The 20,944-nt window shown below is 31.2% G+C and overlaps 1 protein-coding gene across 1 annotated transcript; it reads left to right on the plus strand.

The window, feature by feature from the left end:
• The first annotated feature begins 16,775 nt into the window (after positions 1–16,775).
• LOC129285119 (N6-mAMP deaminase) lies at positions 16,776–20,688 on the plus strand. Its single transcript, XM_054920678.1, has 11 exons — positions 16,776–17,065; positions 17,150–17,220; positions 17,933–18,024; positions 18,105–18,164; positions 18,256–18,495; positions 18,577–18,653; positions 18,740–18,809; positions 18,888–19,004; positions 19,299–19,365; positions 20,144–20,248; positions 20,333–20,688. The coding sequence occupies exons 1-11, from the start codon at positions 16,989–16,991 to the stop codon at positions 20,455–20,457; spliced, it is 1,101 nt and encodes a 366-aa protein (XP_054776653.1). The 5' UTR covers positions 16,776–16,988; the 3' UTR covers positions 20,458–20,688.
• The last annotated feature ends 256 nt before the right edge of the window (positions 20,689–20,944 follow it).

The following is a 20,944-nucleotide window of genomic DNA, read 5'->3' on the forward strand; positions in this document are numbered from 1 at the left end:
CCTCTAAATTAGGACTTGAAGAGTACAAGATAGACAGAACACGCATGTAATTCCCTGTAGTGTCCTATTCAATGGATGTCGTCAATTTTCGCCTTCCTATTATTTATTAAGAAAGGGAAAGTGAGAATTAAAAGAGATATTGGGTGACTTATGAAAGTGAGAGAGGAAGACATGGGAGGGAAAAAAAATATCGCAACGTTAATAACGTGCAACCGAAAAACAGAAAAGAGAAAGAGAAAGAGAGCTCATATAAAATATGGAAAGACGTGTTATATCAAATAAAAATTTCCAAAGCAATCCAATCAAAAACTTTTTTTTTTAATTTAGCACAAGTATGTTGTTCCCAAAATAAGAGGAATATAGTTGAGTTGTCCAACATTTTTAAGATAACTACATGTATGTGATACAACATTACATCGTAATTCAAAAATTTAATACATTGAATTTAAAGAGTTATTTTAAGGGGAAATGACAGTAAAATCTCCCTGAAATTATATAATGATAATATGATCTCTTAAAATATCATAATTTTTTTAAAGTATTTGGAATCTCTGTGTTAATAAATTTTAAATTGAAAAAAAAACTTTTTATCCTTATTAATAAATTATGATTTATTGTTCAATTCTTACAATTTTTTAAATAAAAAATTATTATTCCTTAACAAAAGTTGTTGTGAATAAAATTTGCTATCTTGAGAACTTATTTTTTTCAACAATTAAAGTTACACTTAACAAGTTATAATTTTTTATTAATTTTTACGATTTACGCAACAAAGTTATTATTTTTTAAACAAAAATATGATTGAGGTTTGTTTTTAATAACAGAAATTACGCTTAACAAGTTGTAATTTTTTATTTAATTCTTATAATTCAAAATAAAAGTTATGACTGCGACTTATTATTTTTAATAAGGATAAAATAATCTTTTCACTTTAAAATTTATCGACACAAAAGTTTTTTAAAAATTTTAGTGAATTATGGCATTTTAAGAGATTAGGTTCTCATTTATATACTAATTCAAAAGGATTTTATTATTTTTTAATTCACTTATATACCTTTTTTTTTTACCCAATTTTATTTGACATGAGACTTTTTCCCACACTAGTATTGACGCTGCTAAGGCACTAACATTTGACATCCAAACAAGTTCTGCCAAAGTGCAAAAATATTATATTTCAATAACTCATCAAAACATACGTGAAGGGGGGAAAATTTGAAAGCCATCTAAATATAAGCGTTAAAACAATTTTCCATATTTTTACAAACACCATTGTTTTTAAAATTGCAACGGAATAGTAAAATTGCAGGGAAAGCTCCCCCTTGCACCCTCGCATTCATCCATATATGAAACTGAGGGAATCTTGCATTGTCCAATTAGTCTTCAAAAACACTCGATACTTTTAAACTGCTTTTAATTTTGCTGTCTAAATTCTTCAAATTAAAGTTAACAAATGTCTAAACTGAGCATTAATATTCTTGTTGAAAGTTTTGTTAGCGGCGGATCTATCTAATTTCCACTGGCCTTCTTCAAGAGATGCATATGTGTACATTGAATGCAAAATTAGCTGACTTGTTATGCTGTTCTTTGTCAACATCACGTAGCTAGCAAGCCGTTGAAAAAGAGCGAACGAGTCCAATAATATTGTCATTTTATTCCAAGCTTTGTGTATAGCCCCTTAACGAAAGTGATTAATGCACAGCGTGGTTTCATTCATATTCATACATAGAAAGTTGAAGAAATAGAACCTCTAATATTTGCCTGTTTTCGAAGTAACTTCTGATTACGACCTGTATGGTTCACTCCTTCTCCTTTACCAATCAATTATTAAATTAGTTATTGCTACGAGTGACACTCACTGTGTAAGTGAACCATTAATTCATCATCATCTTGTGGACTAGCTTGTTTGCAAATGCCTCTTTAAAGTGATTATTGGTGACCAGTCTATTTTCAAGCTGGACAATTCAATTAGTACAACGTCTGCTTTAATTTACAGTGGATATCTTCCTTACGACATTAGTATTGCTCTTTCTCTACTAGTTTACCCCACTCTTTTTTCTAATGGTTTTATTAAGACGTACAACATGCCATAAATAAGCCTTCAGATGAACTTAGACCTATCATAAACACCTTGATTTTCTATTTCATCCCCTTTTTACTATAAGAGAAATTATCATTTGTTTCATTGTTTTTTATAAATAAAATTATAAATTTCAAGAAGCATTTTTTATATTTTTCCCAAACTACCCCTTCATAATGTATAGTGTCATTAAACTACATAAAAAAAAGTAAACATTAATTATAAGGTCATTTCAGTCCAAAATTTTAATTTCAAAATAATTATTAGAACTAATCGTCTTTTTTAAACCGTACGAGTAGGTTAAAATTTGCTTATATATTTGAAAACATAGAGAGTATATATTGCATGCATGGTTATTCTTGAGCTTTAAAATTAATCATCTTCATTATCTTATAATCCAATTTCAACAAATTGAAATTATTAACTAAGATCAAGTCTAGAAACAGAATGTACAGAGAACAAGAGGGCTTGCCCACTACTTAATGTCTTCAATTTTTATTTGAAAACTAGTATGTACCCGTGCTTTGCACGAGATATAAAAAATTTTAAAATTAATTTAAATAAATGATGAGATTTTATTTAATATTTACAAGGAGTTATCTCTCATAATTAAACATGTAAAAAAAATGAAAAGATATTGTTACTTTAGTTAATAATGCTAAAATTGATCTAACTCAAGAGTAAATTTACTTGGCCCAATTCAAAGAAAATGGTGGGCACAATTGTACAACATAGATGAACATATTTGCTAATACATGAGTACAATAATTCCCTATCTCCTAGAATTGCAAGGCGGCATACAAACATGAATAATAGGTTATTTAAGTACTAAAAACATGCAAGACAATACAAAACAACAAAGCCCATCTAATAAGTATGCTTGAAAGTAGCAACATGAAAAGTAGTAGAAGAATAAAATGCAACATGGAGAGTGCATATAATGGAAGAAAACTCTATTACGGAACAAATTGTGCACAATATATAAAACTTGATGAAACTTGAAAACTGACATGTTTTCAAGATAGAGACAAGAGTACAATGATAAAAAAATCTTTATTAACAATGACTAACTTTCAAACCTATTTGAATAAGAGATGAAGAAGTTCTTCAGATCTTTGAGAACATTTAGAAATTATAAATATAAGATGGATTTATTATAAAAAATAGGGAGGATTGACTTGTGATGTTACCAAAAAACTTACAGTAATGCAAAAGAAACGTGTTGCTGAAGAAAATAAGATTCAAAGCACGATCAACATATGAAACTCATGCGTAAATCAATTGTAGAGCATTGAAATAATCATGCACTTGTTTGCCAATAATAAATCTATCATGGAAATGAATCGTTAGAAAAAAAGAATCAACATAACAGAAGAGAAATACCACTTGAGAGAGCAAACAGAAAAGGATAATTGTTAGACACTGCACAAAAAAAAAGAAGAAGAAGAAGAAAAGAAGAAAGAGGAAGGAACGTTATAGACAATCTAAACAAGAGTGTCACATGGGGAGGTTTCACACCTCATTTTCTAACTATAATGAAATTGTGACTTTATGGGAGAGCAATTTTGTATTCTAGCTAGGAAGTGGTTGAAAAGATAATGGGGGTGACATCTAACATTTTAAAAGTAATTATTTGAAATTTGAAATTTGAAATTAATAATTATGAATTAAGTTAGTGGGAAGTTGATAATAGAAAGATATTTAAAGATGTATATTTTTCATATTTTATATATTTAAAAAATAAAGTTGCACATGCATCACTAGACATTTGGTTGTGATTCTTACCATTTTAAAACTAAATATTTTTAAATTAAAAATTAAAATTATAAATAAATTAATAGGAAGTTGGGATGATGGAGAGGATACAATTAGGATGTAGTAGTTTAATTTTTATATTTAAAAAACACAAATGGCATTGCCAAGCATCTGTTTGTGATTCTTATTGTTTTGAAAATAATTATTTTTAAATTAAAAATTAAAATTATAAGTAAGTTGATGAAAAGTTACGATAATGGAAAAACATTTGAGAACATGCTAGTTTTATATCTCATAGATTAAAAAAATAAAGTGGACATGTGGCACTGCCTGACATTTGCTTTGTGATTCTAACAATTTTAAAAATAATTATTGTTAAATTTAAAATTTAAAATTATGAATAATTTAAATGAAAAGTTAGGAAGATGAAGAGATATGTAAAGATGTGATAGTTTTGTATTTTATATATTTAAAATAGAGTAGACACATGACATGATGAGACACCTGTTTGCGATTCTACTTTTATATGGATATATATATTTTTCTTGTAAAGATACATCTGCAAACAGATTATAGCCTCCACTTTAAATTTACCCTTTAATCTGGCTCTCTAATTATTGAGCCCTAAACTATATTGAATAAAGTTGGGCTCTAATCCCCCCGGGTTTTTAATGCGAAATATACACTACAAAAATGCATGCATTCGGCGGTTAAACAGTGCCATTTGTCACCCTTATAAAGTGATTAAAGTGAACTGTGGCCAGTCAATAGTCTTGTAGCTTAATATCATGTAAATTCTTTGTAAAAATAGGAGGTTATAGGTTCAATCCCATCATTAAGAACTGTGACAATTTTAAGCATCGGAAACCACATTTTCCAACAATTCTTAATAAAAATCATGGTGGAAACCATATTTTCCAACAATTCTTGATAAAAATCATGGTGGAAAACTCATTTTTTCTTAACAATAGTGTAAATTGTCATCAGGGTTATCAAATTAACCATGACAATTGAGAGAAGAAGATGAAATTTAAAGAGGTCCAGCTCTCCACCAAATTGGCTAACCTCGTTAAAGATTATTTAATTTGATTTCTTTTTCAAAATTACCCACATTCAATGATGAAATTAATACATTAATTAAACTATTGTTGAATTATCCTTGATGATTAAAAATAAGGGACATTTTGAGTACTCCTTCTACCTCAAATTATAAGATTGTTTAGTGTTTTTAATGAGTACTAATAAACCTCATTAAATACACTAAACAATCTTATTTTTTCAAAATAAAAATATAAACTTTTAAAAATACCCATTATTTCATATATTGAAAAGAGACAGGACAGAAATTATTTATAGAAAGAGAAAGGATAATATTAAAATTAATGCATTTAATAAAAAATTAATTTACTTAAAGTATCTTATATTTTAGGATGAAAAAACTATTTTAAAAATGCCTTATAATTTGAGATGGAGAATTACAAAAGATCAATGATTAAGGTAAAAAAGAATAAAGTAAATGTTTTAAAATAACCTGGGAAAAATTATCTGAGAGAGTAATTAATTAATTTTGAGGAATTTTTGTTAGATTAAAAAAATTAAAGGCTAGGAAAAATACTTCCTCCATTGAACAATAATTCTTGAAAATCACTAAACACAACCGATGCTTACCAAGTACATAAATTCCTAGTAGCAGCTGGGGCCATACTTTCTCCACTGTAATCAATTTCATGATGCTCCACATTTGGGGATGAGGACTCAGAGCATTTGTGCACAACAAAGTCCTCGGAATTTTAATGAGGGCATACTTCACATCTCAAGCACTTGGAAGATGTATTGTTCAGTTAAAAAGCATCAGAAAATCAAGATGACTCCAGTGCTTATTTTCTTTCATGATGATCTTCTATATTCCGGAGAGACTATACTTTTGAAAATGATCCGATTTGGCCTGCTGTTCATTAATAATCCGCTGATTATCTTTTTAACTAAATCTGTTTATTCATTTATCCTTAAATTTAAAATCCCTTTAATATGTTAATTTCTCAGGACCCATCAAAATTCTTTGATTCAGATCTATAGTACTATTAATGATTCCTGGGGCGAGCGGAAGAAGTAGGTGGATGAGTGGATCCATTATGGTAAAAGAATTTAATGCCTGTCCCACATTAATTTGCATAATAAATACAGATCATTTTTAAAAATGATGTACTAATATAGTATCTATCAATAATAAAATCTAATTTTAATTATTTTTAAGAGTTGAAAGAAAATATTAAAAAAATAGCTTGGTTAAGTATTTCAGATGCTCTTGGATATATAATCTAAGATCATATTGCTATTTTACTCAAAACAAAAAACATGACATAAGAGACTTGATTGAGAAAAATTAAACTGAATTAAAATTTAATTTATTCTTATTTATGAAGTTTTGTGATGCTCATGAATGATTATGCCCAAATATGTGAGAGGAAAAAGTGTTCATGGTGTGAACACAACTAGGCATGTCACATTAAAGATCATTCCTCAATTCGGCTCTTCAATTTAAGGTCTTGTTTGTTTAAAAATAAGAAAAAGACTTAGATTTAAATATATTTTTGACATGGTGGAAAAATTGGTGGAATTTCTTTTAATTATACAAATTATATTTGTTTTAAAATTTAAAAAGACAATACTACGCCCACTCACTTTAACATTAATTTGCCCTCTTCCTCCTTGTTCATTAACATATAGTCAACAATACGAGTGTAAAATCATGTAAACTTGTAATCAATCAACAATTTAAAATCAGGCAACAAAATCAATAAACAATGTATTAATTCTCAGATCTGGAGAAGCTTGATGTATTCTTCTTATTCTAATCAATCACCAAACAATGCCTTAGATATATTCTCCTTTGTCAAATCATATTAAACAATCGTTTTCAAGTAATATATTTCTTCCTATTTCAAAAAATATATTTATTTTCTTTTGACAGAAAATAACATATTTCCATGTCAACCAAAAAAGGGATATCACATATCTACAAGCATAAATGATCTAATACCTCCTAGATAATATTAAGGGTATGGACCTCATACATATAAAATCTATATCAAAGAGCCACCTCCATGTACTTGAGATGATAATATTTATACTTGACTTGATTGATATTACCAAATAAATATAATCATAAAAATGCACCTGAAGATAGCACTGAAAAGTGAAAGAAAAAGGACACCTCCAATAAAAAATTATGTGAATGTTTTTCGGGGAAAAAATCTACTGATAAATATTGTCTCTCTAATGAAAAGAATTGTGAACGTTCAAATTTAAAGTCTTAAATTTGAGTTTATATGAATATACAAAACATTTTTAGGAGAGTTGCGTCCATTTAATCTTTCAATACTTGAATGGTCGAATTTGACTAGATAATACATCAACATTGGATATTAAACACTCAACATCAAAAATGAAAAATTGGCAGTCATGTGAGGATAATTGGACCTTTGGAATGCAGGGCCTTCGACCAGTTGGACTCGTAAATTCGTTATCTGGGCTCTATGGGCCTATGTAACCATTTCCTAATCTCTTCTCGTCTCATCTTCTTCTCCATCCATGCGTACGTCTCTCTAATCTTTGGTCTCTTTACAGATGAAGATTGATTCAATTAATGAAGATTTGATTTATAATTCATAAAATTTTAAATTTAAATCCCATTACTAATATGAGGTTCTTAGTAATGGGAAACCTGTAATACCTTTCTATAAGCACTCTTTGAAACCAAAGACATTGTCCTAACTCTAAGAGGCCCTGGCACCAGCTCAAATAAACTTCTGTTTCAGTTTGTGTGTGTAATCTCTCATCTCTCCCGGGGAGATGGAGAATGTTGGGGACATCCTGAATCAAAGAGAAGACAAGACAGGACAAGCAAAGGGAGTGATATGAGATTGTAGCATCGTACTCAAATTATAACCAGAAATCATAATAAAAATATATAAAGGGAGAATTTCAATATAAGGGACCTATTTTACATTATATTTTCGTGGTGAATTATTAAAATTCCCTCCGCTTTTTACCAAAAAAAAAATCCCTTCGACAATTAAAAAAAATTCAGCATCAACTTATTGGGAGTGTAAATTAACATCTCATTTTAAAAATATTTATTCATTAATTAACTAAGCAACTTGTCCACAAAATTCAATATGCAAAATATGTTTTTCCAACTTGAGATGTATTCCTTCCTGGCATTTCTATTACAGGACACGTTCAATTATTTTATTGAAATCAAGAGATAACAATTAATTCATTATACATGTTTTAAAAAAAAAAAATACTCTAATTTTACCTCTATTAAAAATATGAATTGAAAAAATAAAAATATTTTTCTTGAATACAATGCATTATCTCTCATGTGGTAAAATTAAAAAAATAATAAATTTTTATCAAAAATAAACAATATTTCTTAAAGATGTTGTGTACTTATTATCATGTTAAAATTAGGAATGTTCAATCTTGTATTCATTTTGGTAAGTGCAATTTTCTTTTGCTCATATTGAAAAAAGTCTTTCCAAACAACAAAAATGCAGGCGGGACCGGACGAAAAGGGGTTTGAAAGTGATCCATCATTGCCCTCAAGTGTCTCTTCCCATGTAACACACACACACACACATTATTTTTCTTTTTAAAATTAGTATTAAATATATTAATTATATTTATATAATTTATTTTTATATTTATTTATTTAATAGTATTTCTTATTTTATTTTTTAAAAAATCAATAACTTTAAATATTTTAATTAACGAAAAAGAACAAGACTTGATATATGTCTAACTTATTTATTGCTATTATTTTTATAGTCCAAATGTCACTCTACAGTGACATTCGTGTGATATGTTATGTATTAAATTGTAGATTTGTAGTTGTGTTTGATTTAACTTAATGATTAATTTTAAATTACTTTAATTTATATACTCATATTTTTTTAAATTTAATAAATTATATGATTTAATATTTTAATAAATATTATTATTTAATTTTTTTTAAATTGTTTGCTTTACCATGATTTTTCAATCTCTAACAAGATAAGATGTGATATTAAATAAAAACTGAGTCCCAATTATTTGTTCAGGTCAGGTTAAGACTGTCACATCCTGTGAACACCAAGAGAGTGTCTCAAACTTGTCCTATGAACACATTTAATTAAAATAAGTAACTAAATTTTTCATTTTGATTAGTGTTTACTTGTTTGTTTATGTATATACATGAGAGTACAGTCACACGCAGGAGGCAGTGTCTCATGTGGGTTACGTCATTTGGTGTCAAATTCTGAGACATTGTTTTTGTCCTGATCCCAATCCCCGAATCCATGCAAGGATCTTCTCTTGTTTTTTTTTATTTTTTGTTCCTTTTAATAATACCATTCCCTTACGCTATCCCCCACACACCAAAAACGGCCATATCTTTGCCTAACACACTATTGTTTTTCTTTTTTCCCCCATTTTTTCCTGCTGGGGATGCAAGTCATGCAACCTTTATTGATTTTTGGATTAAGAGGCAAAGATGTTCTAAAAATTCTCTGAATTACTGCCGGGTACTTTGAGCTTTTAATTGAAGTAATTTTACTTTAAAATTTAAAAAAAAGGGAATAATTTTACTATGCTGTTAATGTAATCGTTTGTTGACTATTTGTCTTTGACTTTATTTACTGGGTAGCTTTTAATATCTTATTTGCCAGGTGTCATTATCTCCCCTTTCTTTGAAGCGTTTCTTCCTCCTCCTCGTCCTCGTCCTCCAACTCGGTTTCTCGACCTTCTTCTCGCCATGTCCTAGTACCCTTCTTGTTCGGCGAAAAACTCAAAGACCCAAAGCCTCATTGACTCCCTCCTCCTCCTCCTTCCGAGATGCAAAACCTAAAAGGGAAACTGAATGGCACTGAGGTTTGGTGGGTTCAAATCGAAAGGCTTGCTTTTCCTCGTCATTGCCTGAGCTGGATGTGAATGATGCAGCGGCCACACTGGGCAACATTGATTCATATTTAGATTATATGAGTTTTTCCGTTAAAGCATCAGACAGTAACAACGTTGAAGCGGGTCTTAATAGAAATCTGCCAGGAAATCTTCCGGTCTCTCATCAGAATCTGGATGTCGCATTTTCGTGAGAAAAGCAGGCAAGTGGCGGACCCTGCGAATCAGGTCGTCTATGAGGTCGGTGAATAGGGAAAGCTTCCCACTGGGTCTGACCTCGAATATCCTTTCCATGGCTTCCACGCTCTCTCGGTCCTTATCCACTCTCCCATGAGGCTTTGGTCGGTTAAATTTTATTTTCTCTCTGTTTTTTTTGTTGTTGAAAAGATTGTAAATTCCATGGTTGATTCTTGATTTGTGCTTTTCCTCTGATTGGTTCCTGAGAAAGGGAAGGAGAAACGACATTGGAGTAAGAGGCTCAATGAATCCATTCTCTTTATAAGCCTTTGGTTTTCTTCCTGTATATATGTAGTTGTGCCTATCTATTTGTATCCATGATTGATTCTATTATTGTTTCCCTTTCTAAATTTTGTTTCAAGCTTTGATTCTCATTGTTGTTTCATTGAATTTGGTTTGTTGCTGTTTAGGATGGTGGCTTCAAGTTTTTGCAGTGGTTCTGCTTTGATGAGGTTGGGAGATTGCTCCTTCTTTGTGTAGATGTTTCCCGTTTATTGCTTCATTTCCCTTGCTACCTGGTCATTATTAATCCAGGAAATCGATTTGGTAATTTTTATTTTTATTTTTGGTCGAATGAAAATATGAAATCGATTGGTAGTGATGGTGAGTTCGTTGTTGGAAGGCACTGGATTTTTTTTTCCCTTAATTTCTTAGCCACCTGGCAAATAAAGTCAAAATTAACAGCTAATTAAAATTTTGGGACAAAATTACTTCAACTAAAAATTAAATACTTGTTTCAAAATATTCAAAATATAAATAGGATATTTTTGCCCTTTAATCTTTTCTTTTATACAGCTTCATGAATCATATACCATCTTCACATTATAAAATATACCACTGTGTTTAATTTGTGAATTATTTGTCTTATTCAATTGTTCAAATATGTTCCAGCTTTGTGCATTGTCTGTTTTAAAGGAGAAAATATGCATAATAAAGATGGTTTTTGACTAAAGATTTAGAAAGTCATTACTCAAATTGTGAACATGCACTTCGGGAAAAGATCGATCGGTTCATAAAACCATTCCTAAAAATAGGTTTGCGTGACAAACGTATAAACCAAATTGGAAGGTATGCGAATAATAAAAGGTGCCAAAAGAAGATAGGGCAGGTCACGTGGGATGCAATTTTCATGCACAGTTGACATTATTGCTTTCCATCTATAGCGCTGTATGCCATCCAAAACTCAACTCTTTGTTTTAACTGAGGAAAAATTGCAAATCAAAATAAATTTATATCAATTAATAAATGTTTATTATTAAAACTCGAATGAATGTTTATTAATTTAGATTAGTATTTTATTAATAAATATTTATTTAAGTTTTAACAACTCATTCTGAATTAATAATAATTCATTTAAACTATTTTTATATGAATTTTGACAACAATTAGCCCTTAACTAATGTAAATTTTTCCTAACAATTCTTAATTGTTATTTTTCCTTTAATTAATCTTGATCTAAAATATGAACAATTTAATATTTATTGTCGCACTCAAAAAATGCAATGTGAACAGTGCTTGAGAGTGAAGGTTTCGGCTTTTGAAGTGAGGAGTGAGAACCGACTGAATGAAAGTCGCCGCTGAAATTTTAAAAAAAATCTTGAAAAATCAGTTTAAAGGAAATAAAGATGGTTTGCGATATTAGAAAATAGGTTTGGGAGTCGGTTAAGTGTGAAGAAGGTGTTAGGCATTCCACAACACCCATTCGTGAGAACAATTACCTAAAAATTATTGTGTTAAATTAATATGGCTTTAAAATTATTTTAATTATTCCTTTCTTATTCACATGTTGGATAAAAAATAATGATAGTTAAGTGAGAAATATTTATTTATTTATAATGGAGGACTTAGAATCAGACTCTAAAACCTATGTACCCTGTGATGGAAATCAAAATTCACGTAATTTGGAATTAAAAGTTTGTTGGTGAAAGTATTTTTTTAAGAGAAATTAATTAAAAATAATTTACTATTTTGCAAATAAAATAATTTTTTGAAGTTTTGATATGTACATTTTAAATTGTAAAAAGTAATTTAATTTAATTATTTTTTCAAATTTTGAAATTTTGAAATAAAAAAGGTAAAAAGTTTAAATATATTTCTTTAATATTTTATTATTTAAAATTTAACCGTTATATTTGTAGAGCCTTATTAGTTCATAAGATAATTCAATTATTCTAAATATCTGCGGAGATTCTAAAATCTCACACGATAAAAGAGCTTAACAACTTTATTTATTTATTTATATTCTTATGTATTAATAATAATTTTTTAAGCGTGTATATATATATTTTTAAAGAATCTTAATCGTCATACTTGTAAAACCTTATTGACTTATATAGTAATAAGATTATCTTAAATATTTGTGGAGATTCAAAATTCTTGCACAACAAAGGATTAAATAATATATTTTTTAAATATATTTTAATTTATAATTATACAATGTATATTTTTAAATATAAGAATCTTAATTGTTATGCCTACGAAGCCTTATTGACTTACATGGTAAAATAATTATTTTAAAGATCTATAGATATTCAAAAATCTCATATAACCAAAATATGTAATGGTTATTATGCAAACATATTAATTTAATTAATTAATTTTATTAAAATTATTTATTATTTTATTTACAAAATTTATTTATTTATCATATAAATTAAGAATCATGATATTTGCGAGAATTTATTATCCCACAAGATGAGGCAATTAATTCAAGCATTTGTAGAGATTTTTTAAATCTCACATGATATTGTTAAATATTTTATTGATTTTTAAAATTTAAAAGAAAAAAATTAATTTAAATAATGTGCCATTGGAACTTCGTTAATATATACGAGTTTGGTCCCTTTGCCTGCAAAACCTTATTCATTTACATGATATGAGATAATTCAAAATGCTTGTAGAGATTCTTAAAATCTCATAAGGGAAACTTTGAAAGAGTGGTGTGAAGAGTAAACACAAACTCTGATATTAACATGACTACTAATAGCTCTACCAAATGTGCATGACATGTAAATTTGAAATTTCATGCCTATACGAAAATGGCTTACCTTTAGAAGCAACTCTAGATTGATGAAGTGGTATGAATAATATGAAGACCAAGCTAATATATGATGCAATAACTATAAAATAAAATACTCTAATGCACGCCTTATATTCAAAGCCATTTAGAACCAATTTGCGTTGGGCCTCATTTCATTAACAACACAATTTCAATTCTCATGACTCTACCTAAATCAAACCTCCTAGAAAGCCTCAGTGCACTTAATAAAATAATTAAAAAAATAGCATTATCTTTGCTTCCAAAAGAAAGCCCAATCTTATGTTAAACAAAAGCAAGTTTCCAAAGCGATAATTCTTAACTGAATGTCAAGTTTGGCAGTATCACACCATTTTTAAGAATTTAAGAGAGGATTTCATATAAGAAATAAAGACAACATGAAATCAAAAGCCACTTCTAAAAATAGGTCACATGTTAGGGAAAACTGTAGCCATTAGGATACTTGAGGCTTTGTTCCTTAGAGGTAAAGTATTGATAACATCATTGAGGCTTAGAAAATAATTCACTCCTTTTGTAAGTGTTAAGTTAAGCGTGGCTTTGTGGCATTGAAGATTGACTAGGAGAAAAATTATGATAGAATTAAATGGAGTTTTGTGATTTAGTGGCTTGATGAACTTAATATTCTTGCAAGGTTTGTTGAATTGATTATTGCCTTTCTATTGCTGCAATGCAAGTGTTATGGAATTGGGAGAGAGGGGAAAAAATTTTTCCTTCTAAAGGACTAAGAAAAGGAGATCCTATTTCTCCATACTTGTTTGTTTTAGCTATGGAGAAATTAGGTCACATGATTCAAGGTGAAGTAGAGAATGAAAATTGATTGCCTTTTATATTAAAAAAAGAATAGGGTTGGTATTTCACATAATTTCTTTGCGGATGATTTGTTGACCTTTGCTAAGGCTAGTATGGACTAATCAGGCATGCTTAAGGCTTGCCTTGAAGATTTTTGCCACATTTTTGGTGAGAAGGTAAATAGTGCTAAATCTCAAATTTTCTTTTTTGAGAATGTGGGCCATACACAAGTAGATGAAATTAATCACTTCTTGAATTTCACTTGTACTATGGATTTGCATAAATATTTAGGCGTTCCCTTAAACCATAAGAGAGTCATTAAATCTACATATCAACATGTGCTAAATAAGATGGATAGTCGTCTGTCTACTTAGAAAGCTTACTCTTTATATTTAGCTATTAGACATACGTTAGTCTCTTTTATAGTTGCTGCTATTCCCTCCTACTCTATTCAATGAACACTATTATCTGCCCATACTTGCAATGAGATAAATAAGAAGCGTTGTAAATTTCTTTCAAGAGGATCCAACTCACAAAGAAAACTCCATCTCGTAGCCTGGAATGATGTGTGCAAAAGAAAAGATGATAGAGGTCTAGGTTTGAGAATGGCCAAGAGACAAAATAAGGCTTTTATGATGAAATTTGGTTAGGGTTTGATACATCACTATGATGCTTTATGAGAGAAAAATACAAATGTGGGGAAGATGTTATTCCAAAAATAGAAGCCCGTAGAAGTGGATTAAGTACATGGAAAGGTATTCTTGAAGCTTGGATAGACACTATGAACAGTCTTGCTTAGTAGATTGGTAGAGGAAATAAAATTAAATTTTGGAAGGATTGCTGGTTACCTCACTATGACAATTTGTTGACTTATGTTGTTAAACAGGTACCAGAGGAGATTTGTGATTTAGTCAAGAACTACTTGTCATCTTTTAGAAGATGGATTAGAGATAAATTTAATGAGTATTTGCCTGTGGGTGTGCTTAGAGAAATCTATTGTATTAGAAGAAATCACAGAGATAATAACCCAAGATAGAGGTGGTCAAATGATGGAGAGTTTAATATAAAGTCTACTTATAATATAGTTGTAATTCACGTAAAGGTTTACGGAGGAAAGTTTGGAAAGCACAAGTGCCTAGCGAAACAAAACTTTTATGTGGTTGTGCACTAGAGGTAGACTCATAACGAATTCCTTTCGGGCTAATAGAGGCTTGTCAGCTAATGATAAATGCTCTTTATGACCAAATTATACGCATGTCCTTTATGATTGTAAGTTAGCTTTCAATTACTGGATTAGGCTGATTCTAAAGGAGTTGAAACTAGAGTTTAATGCATTTGATAATGTTATTGAATGGATTGAGTGGAACCTATCTCAAATGATTCTCTTTAAGGGTTGTCGGCGGGGCATTTAGTTCCTTGTTTGTTGTCGACAACTTTAGATTTGTAGAAATCTATGTGTTTTTCAACAGAAGAACAATGGGGCTTTGGCAGTATTAGCTTAAGTGTAGGCTTTGGTGTCTTAGTCCAAACCTAATATTTTGCTTAAAGAGTTTATAGAGATGAACGAAGATGGAGAGTGCCAACGATAGAAGTTGTAAAATTTAATACGGATAGAGCTAGTGGAGTTGATGGTAAGGTGATTGGGCGGTGGAGTTTCTAGGGACCATACAGCGAAGGTTTTGGTGGCTTTATTTACCATATTGGCCTGGGTAGCATTTTGAATGCTGAGTTATGGGGTATATTATGGGCACTCAAAAGAGCTTGGGATATAGGCTGGAGAAACATTTAAATAGAGACGGACTGTGTGGAGGCTATCATTATGTCATAGATTGATGAATATTATAACCATCCTGATCGAGACATCATTGAAGAGATTTAGGGTTTAAGAGGAAGACTACATGTCAATTTTTTTTGGTGCAGCGAAGAGGCTAATAAAGTTGCTGACTCCCTGGCGATGGAAGCTCTGAAGCAAATGATGGATGTAGTGCTCTTCATAAGCCCACCTGAGTTTATTTCTGATTGTTTAAATACTGATATGAGGTTTTAATGCCTTATAGATAAGTGTTATAAAACGTTAATTGAATATGGTTGGTTGATCACTTTTTGAAAATAAAAAAAAACACAATTCTCTAATCCTATTAAAAAATTAATTTTAATCATATTTATAAGATGCTTTATTATTTTTATATTCATCTTTATTTTCTTACCCTTATTAAATACTAAAAAATATTCTTTATATTTATTAAGAATAGATGTGTAAACTCCTTAAATTTTACCACAGAATTAATAAATATTAAAATTTTTTAATTATAATAAAATATGTCAGAAATAATTTATAGATAGTACTAAGGGGTATGGAATTAAAATGGTCATCCGTAGGCATTAAACATTTAAATTGCTGTTAATTGAAAAGCATTTGAGGAAAAACTGGTCAAAAAAAGTGAAAGTTGAGGAAGGAAGCAACTTGATGAGGCGTCCAATCAATCTGGAGTAAACAAAAACACAGGAGATGGAAAGTAAAATTCTTCGATGCTGGACAATCTATTTTTTGAAATAGTGCGGTTCAACTTGTGATCCGGACAACTTTGCTTCCAACACACCCCCTTGTCACATCCGCAAGTCATTCCTCAACTCTTCTCTGTTTCCCACTCACAACGCTTCATCAAAATAACATCATTATAAAATACCAAAGTTATATTATCATTTATAAATTATATGTATGGCACTTTTCTTAATTTCGTGATCTTTTTGTCTTTCTTTAACCCAACTTGATTCTTTTGGTGGGCTCAGTGGAGGAACCTCGGTGGGGTTCGACTAATTCTCACAAAAACAAAATCTTTATTTTGATTCTGCAAAGTTTGACTTGAGTGTCATTGATTTCTTCAAAAGGAAAAAAGCCAAAAAAAAAGAAAAAGAAAAGGGAAAAAAGAAAGCTCATTTTCCACGAGAAGTTGGGGTTCGGACGGAAAAGACTTGCAGCATTCCGTTTGCACGACCCCTACGCAAATAAGCGAAGCAAACACATCCTCTAGCGTCCGGTCTGGAGTTGACGATTGAGGTCAGTACAAAACATTGAAGAATCTGTCGACCCAGTGAGGAGATTAGTGAGAGGAAGAGAAGAAGAGGAAAGAGATGGATTGGTGGGTCTCAATGCCAAAGGTGGAACTGCATGCTCACCTCAATGGATCCATTAGGCACTCCACGCTTCTGTAAGTTTCTTTCTTTCTTTCTTTCAATTTCCATGGACTCCTTAATTGCTTGGGTTCAATTTTTCTTTCTTTCTCATTTTGCAGAGAACTTGCTCAAGCTTTAGGTGAGAAGGGTGTCGTAGATTTCTCGGAACTTGAACATGTCATCCTCAAAAGTATGCCCAACCATTGTTCTTTTCTTGGTCGTTTATCTGTTCTGTTTATTTTCCGAGAAAAGAAAAAAAAAACCTGGAAAATAAGAGAGTGCTACTGGGATAAACTAATAATTTCATACCTAGATTGTCCTCTGGCCGATGCAGCTTTACTGAGTGCACCCATTCGTCTGAAAAATAGGGAAGGGCTAATTCCTCATTTTTTGGGACTAATTGATGCGCCCACTAATATTTAAGGACTAAAGATAAGTAGGTCTGGACCAAATTGTTAGATTACCAAGTGCTAATATGTCTGCCTCCTTTTTACTCATCATTTTATCAGACTCTGCCACGGTCTAGGCTGATATTGAAGGGAACTCATAGTGCCCTCCCCTCCTTTCTTAACTGTTTTATATGTACAAGACAAGAGTATGTGCTCCAAAGTCTGTACCACCTGAAGGCAGTTAAACAGATCAGTTAAAAAGATGATTGAAGAGATGAACCGTTTGATTATGTTTCTGAATACCAATGGTCTGGAAAATTTACTTCTCGGAACAACTTTTTCCTAAGCATAATCCCCCCCCCACCAAAAAAAAAGAAAAGAAAATCCTCTGTCAGAAAGCCCCTAATCTTCTGGCTGTTTATTTGTTTCCTGACTTCACTTTTAATGATCCATATTTACCTATTGATGTTGAAAAACACAATGCTGGTGTTGTTTATGGCTTTGTAAATACAGAGGATCGTTCATTGCGGGAAGTATTTGAGTTGTTTGACCTAATCCACCATATTACAACTGATCACATGACAGTTACAAGAATCACCAAAGAAGTATGGTTGCTTGTTTTTTGAATAAGTTATAACACCAAATTTATTTCCTTTGCATTCATATAAGAATCATCCAAGTGCAGGTTATTGAAGATTTTGCAGCAGAGAATGTTGTATACCTAGAGTTGAGAACTACTCCGAAGGTAATGCAAGGGGCTCCCTTCTGAGTTTGGGCTGTACTTATATCTGTTGATTTTATTGGGTGATGAAAAATGTTTTATGAATTCCCTTCAGGCAAATGATTCAATTGGAATGAGCAAACGCTCTTATGTTGAAGCTGTCCTGAAAGGCCTGAGAGCTGTCAGCTCAGTTGATGTGGATTTCATGCCTGGCAATGAGAATTCTGAAAGACTTGTAAATTTTCTGACCCCAGCAATGAATAATAGGTACAATCTAAATGCTAGAAAAAGAATTGTTGTTAGGCTTCTGCTGAGCATTGACCGCCGGGAGACAACAGCGGCAGCAATGGAAACTGTAAGCTGAAACTCTGTGTTATCTGAGCAAATTTTTAGTCTTTTGGGGGTACTGATAATATACTCCATTTCTTTGTTTCAGGTCTTGCTTGCACTGGAAACGAGGCATTTAGGGGTGGTTGGAATAGACCTATCTGGAAATCCAGTTGTTGGTGAATGGTAGACCAACTCGAACCTCTCTAGAGGAGTATTTGTATCTTTTGAAATGATAGTTAAGCTTAAAACTCTTTTTTTATCTCTTGTAGGATTACATATTTGCCAGCATTGAAATTTGCTCGAGAACAAGGTCTTCATATAACCCTCCATTGTGGAGAGGTGCGTTCATCTATATCTTTCACCTAGTATTATTGGAGTTTATCTGACTCCTTCATTTTTTCGACTTAGTGTTTTTAGGTACCTAATTCAAAGGAGGAGATAAGGGACATGCTTAACTTTCTTCCCCAAAGGATTGGACATGCTATTTTCTTGGATGAGGAAGAGTGGAAACAACTAAAATCCTACAACATCCCGGTTAGATTTTGCAACATGTTTTACTTTAAGAGAAATACTTTAATACATGTTGGTTAAACTCTCAAATTTCAGAAGTTCCTTACAGGCAATCCTTTTAAAGGTTTTGCAGACTCATAATATTTGTCTGAAGGTTAATGTCTAATTTTTTCCGTAGGAAATTGGAAACTATGACTGGCTGTTTTTACTGATCATTCACTTAGGGCTTTTGCTAATTTTCAGTGCCTTGTGTAACACTGTCATTTTGCTGTTCATAAGGATTCAAGTTAATCATTACTTGTATCATTTCCATTTCAGGTTGAAATTTGTTTGACTTCAAACCTAAGGACATTTTCTGTTCCATCATTAGATGTTCACCATTTTGGTAGGTTGACTTGTTTATATCAGAAGATGATGATCTTTAATTTTGAATTAATAAAGGAAACAACTGTCTATTCAACTTATCAAATGTGTTTGGGATTACTGGGAGATATTGGCAGAATCACTTGGTAACTGATTTTGGATAGATTAGTTCTATAAAAGTCAGATATTATTTGGAAATGGTATTTGTAAAGTTCTGATTTTCTGTTGCTGTTGCCAGGGAAATTCACTTTTTTGTCATATTACAAGAAGGGTATATAAATGATAACTTTGTATCATCAGAGTCGTTTCTAGGAGATATTTAGCGACATTTTGTGTGGTAAATAAAAAAATAAATCTTTCCAAACAATCCAGAGGATGAAAATTAAAGATGAGAATTAGTTTTAAGAAATCCAGAGGCTAGGCTAAGCTACACATAATCATTTTGCGAGATTGATTCTCAACATTTGTAAAACATAAGTATAACTTTTACTTTGTGTGTGTGCATGTGTGTGAAAAATACCTTTTTAATTGAATGGAAAAAGTACTTATGTAGAAAATCAAAGAACCTTCCAAAACAATCTGCTTATCCTTTTTTGTTTTTATCCACTTTCTTGCTTTCTTTCCCCCTCAACGAGTCAGCAATCTTAGCTTTTTTAAAAAGATTTGAGTTCAAACAATCTAAAATAGCTAATCTGCTAATTAGTTCATGCAGTTAGAACTTGGCTTTTTTAATTTCTTTAATTTTTTAATGAATAAACTCTAAATAGCTTTTTCTTAACATGATGCTCCTGTTGATGCAGTTGATTTGTATAACGCAAAACACCCTGTAGTCCTGTGTACTGATGACACTGGTGTGTTCTCTACCAGTCTCTCCAACGAATACCGAATTGCTGCTTCTACATTTGGTGTGTTATACTTTACTGTTGCAGATAAATGCGTTCAAGCAAAGTCACTTTTCTGACTGTTTGCTTGGTTTGGCTATTACTTAGGGCTCGGAAAGAAAGAAATGTTTGAGCTGTCAAAGAATTCTGTCGAGTTTGTATTCGCAGATAACGGAGTAAAGGAGGAGTTAAGAAATATTTTCAGCTCAGTGGCAAAGAGTTTCGATGTATAAGTACACAATTTCATGTAGGTAGAAATTTGCATTCAGGTTATCTGACTTCTACTAGTTCTTCTACCATAAAGCACAATTTTAGCAGTAAAGTCTCGTGCTTTTAGCTGCTATATTCAAGAATGATTTTGGATCTTGATAAACTTGTTGTCTGTTCATGGCTGTGCCATGCCATTGGAGAAAGTCAACTCATTAGAGGTATATGCTTTATTTAATTGCTATTTTTTCTGGTAATTCTGCATTTGGCCTCATTTTATTTGGTAAAATCTGGGCTGAACTTCAATAGATGCCTAGGAACTTGTCTCCTGCGGCATTTAAAACTATTCATGAGGCTCCAATATTGCCCTGAGTAGGCAATATAGCGAAACTCTTGTGAATATTTTTGTGTGCCTATGCAGATCAGTCAATAAGTTCATACCATACTTGAATCGTACGAGCTGAAATTGTTCTGGGTAGTTCTGGTTTATCAAAGAGACAGAGACCAAGTTGA

This window comes from Prosopis cineraria, unplaced genomic scaffold (assembly GCF_029017545.1).
Source record: "Prosopis cineraria cultivar Desert tree isolate PC_DT_omini unplaced genomic scaffold, ASM2901754v1 PC11, whole genome shotgun sequence".
In the NCBI taxonomy this organism is placed as follows: domain Eukaryota; kingdom Viridiplantae; phylum Streptophyta; class Magnoliopsida; order Fabales; family Fabaceae; genus Prosopis; species Prosopis cineraria.

What these genes read in the sequence shown, in the direction of transcription:
- LOC129285119 (XM_054920678.1), top strand. Translation starts at nt 16,989, where the DNA reads ATGGATTGGTGGGTCTCAATGCCAAAGGTGGAACTGCATGCTCACCTC. An exon ending in ATTAGGCACTCCACGCTTCT is followed by an intron (nt 17,066 to 17,149) that starts GTAAGTTTCTTT and finishes CTCATTTTGCAG; the next exon opens with AGAACTTGCTCAAGCTTTAG. An exon ending in AATCCAGTTGTTGGTGAATG is followed by an intron (nt 18,654 to 18,739) that starts GTAGACCAACTC and finishes TATCTCTTGTAG; the next exon opens with GATTACATATTTGCCAGCAT.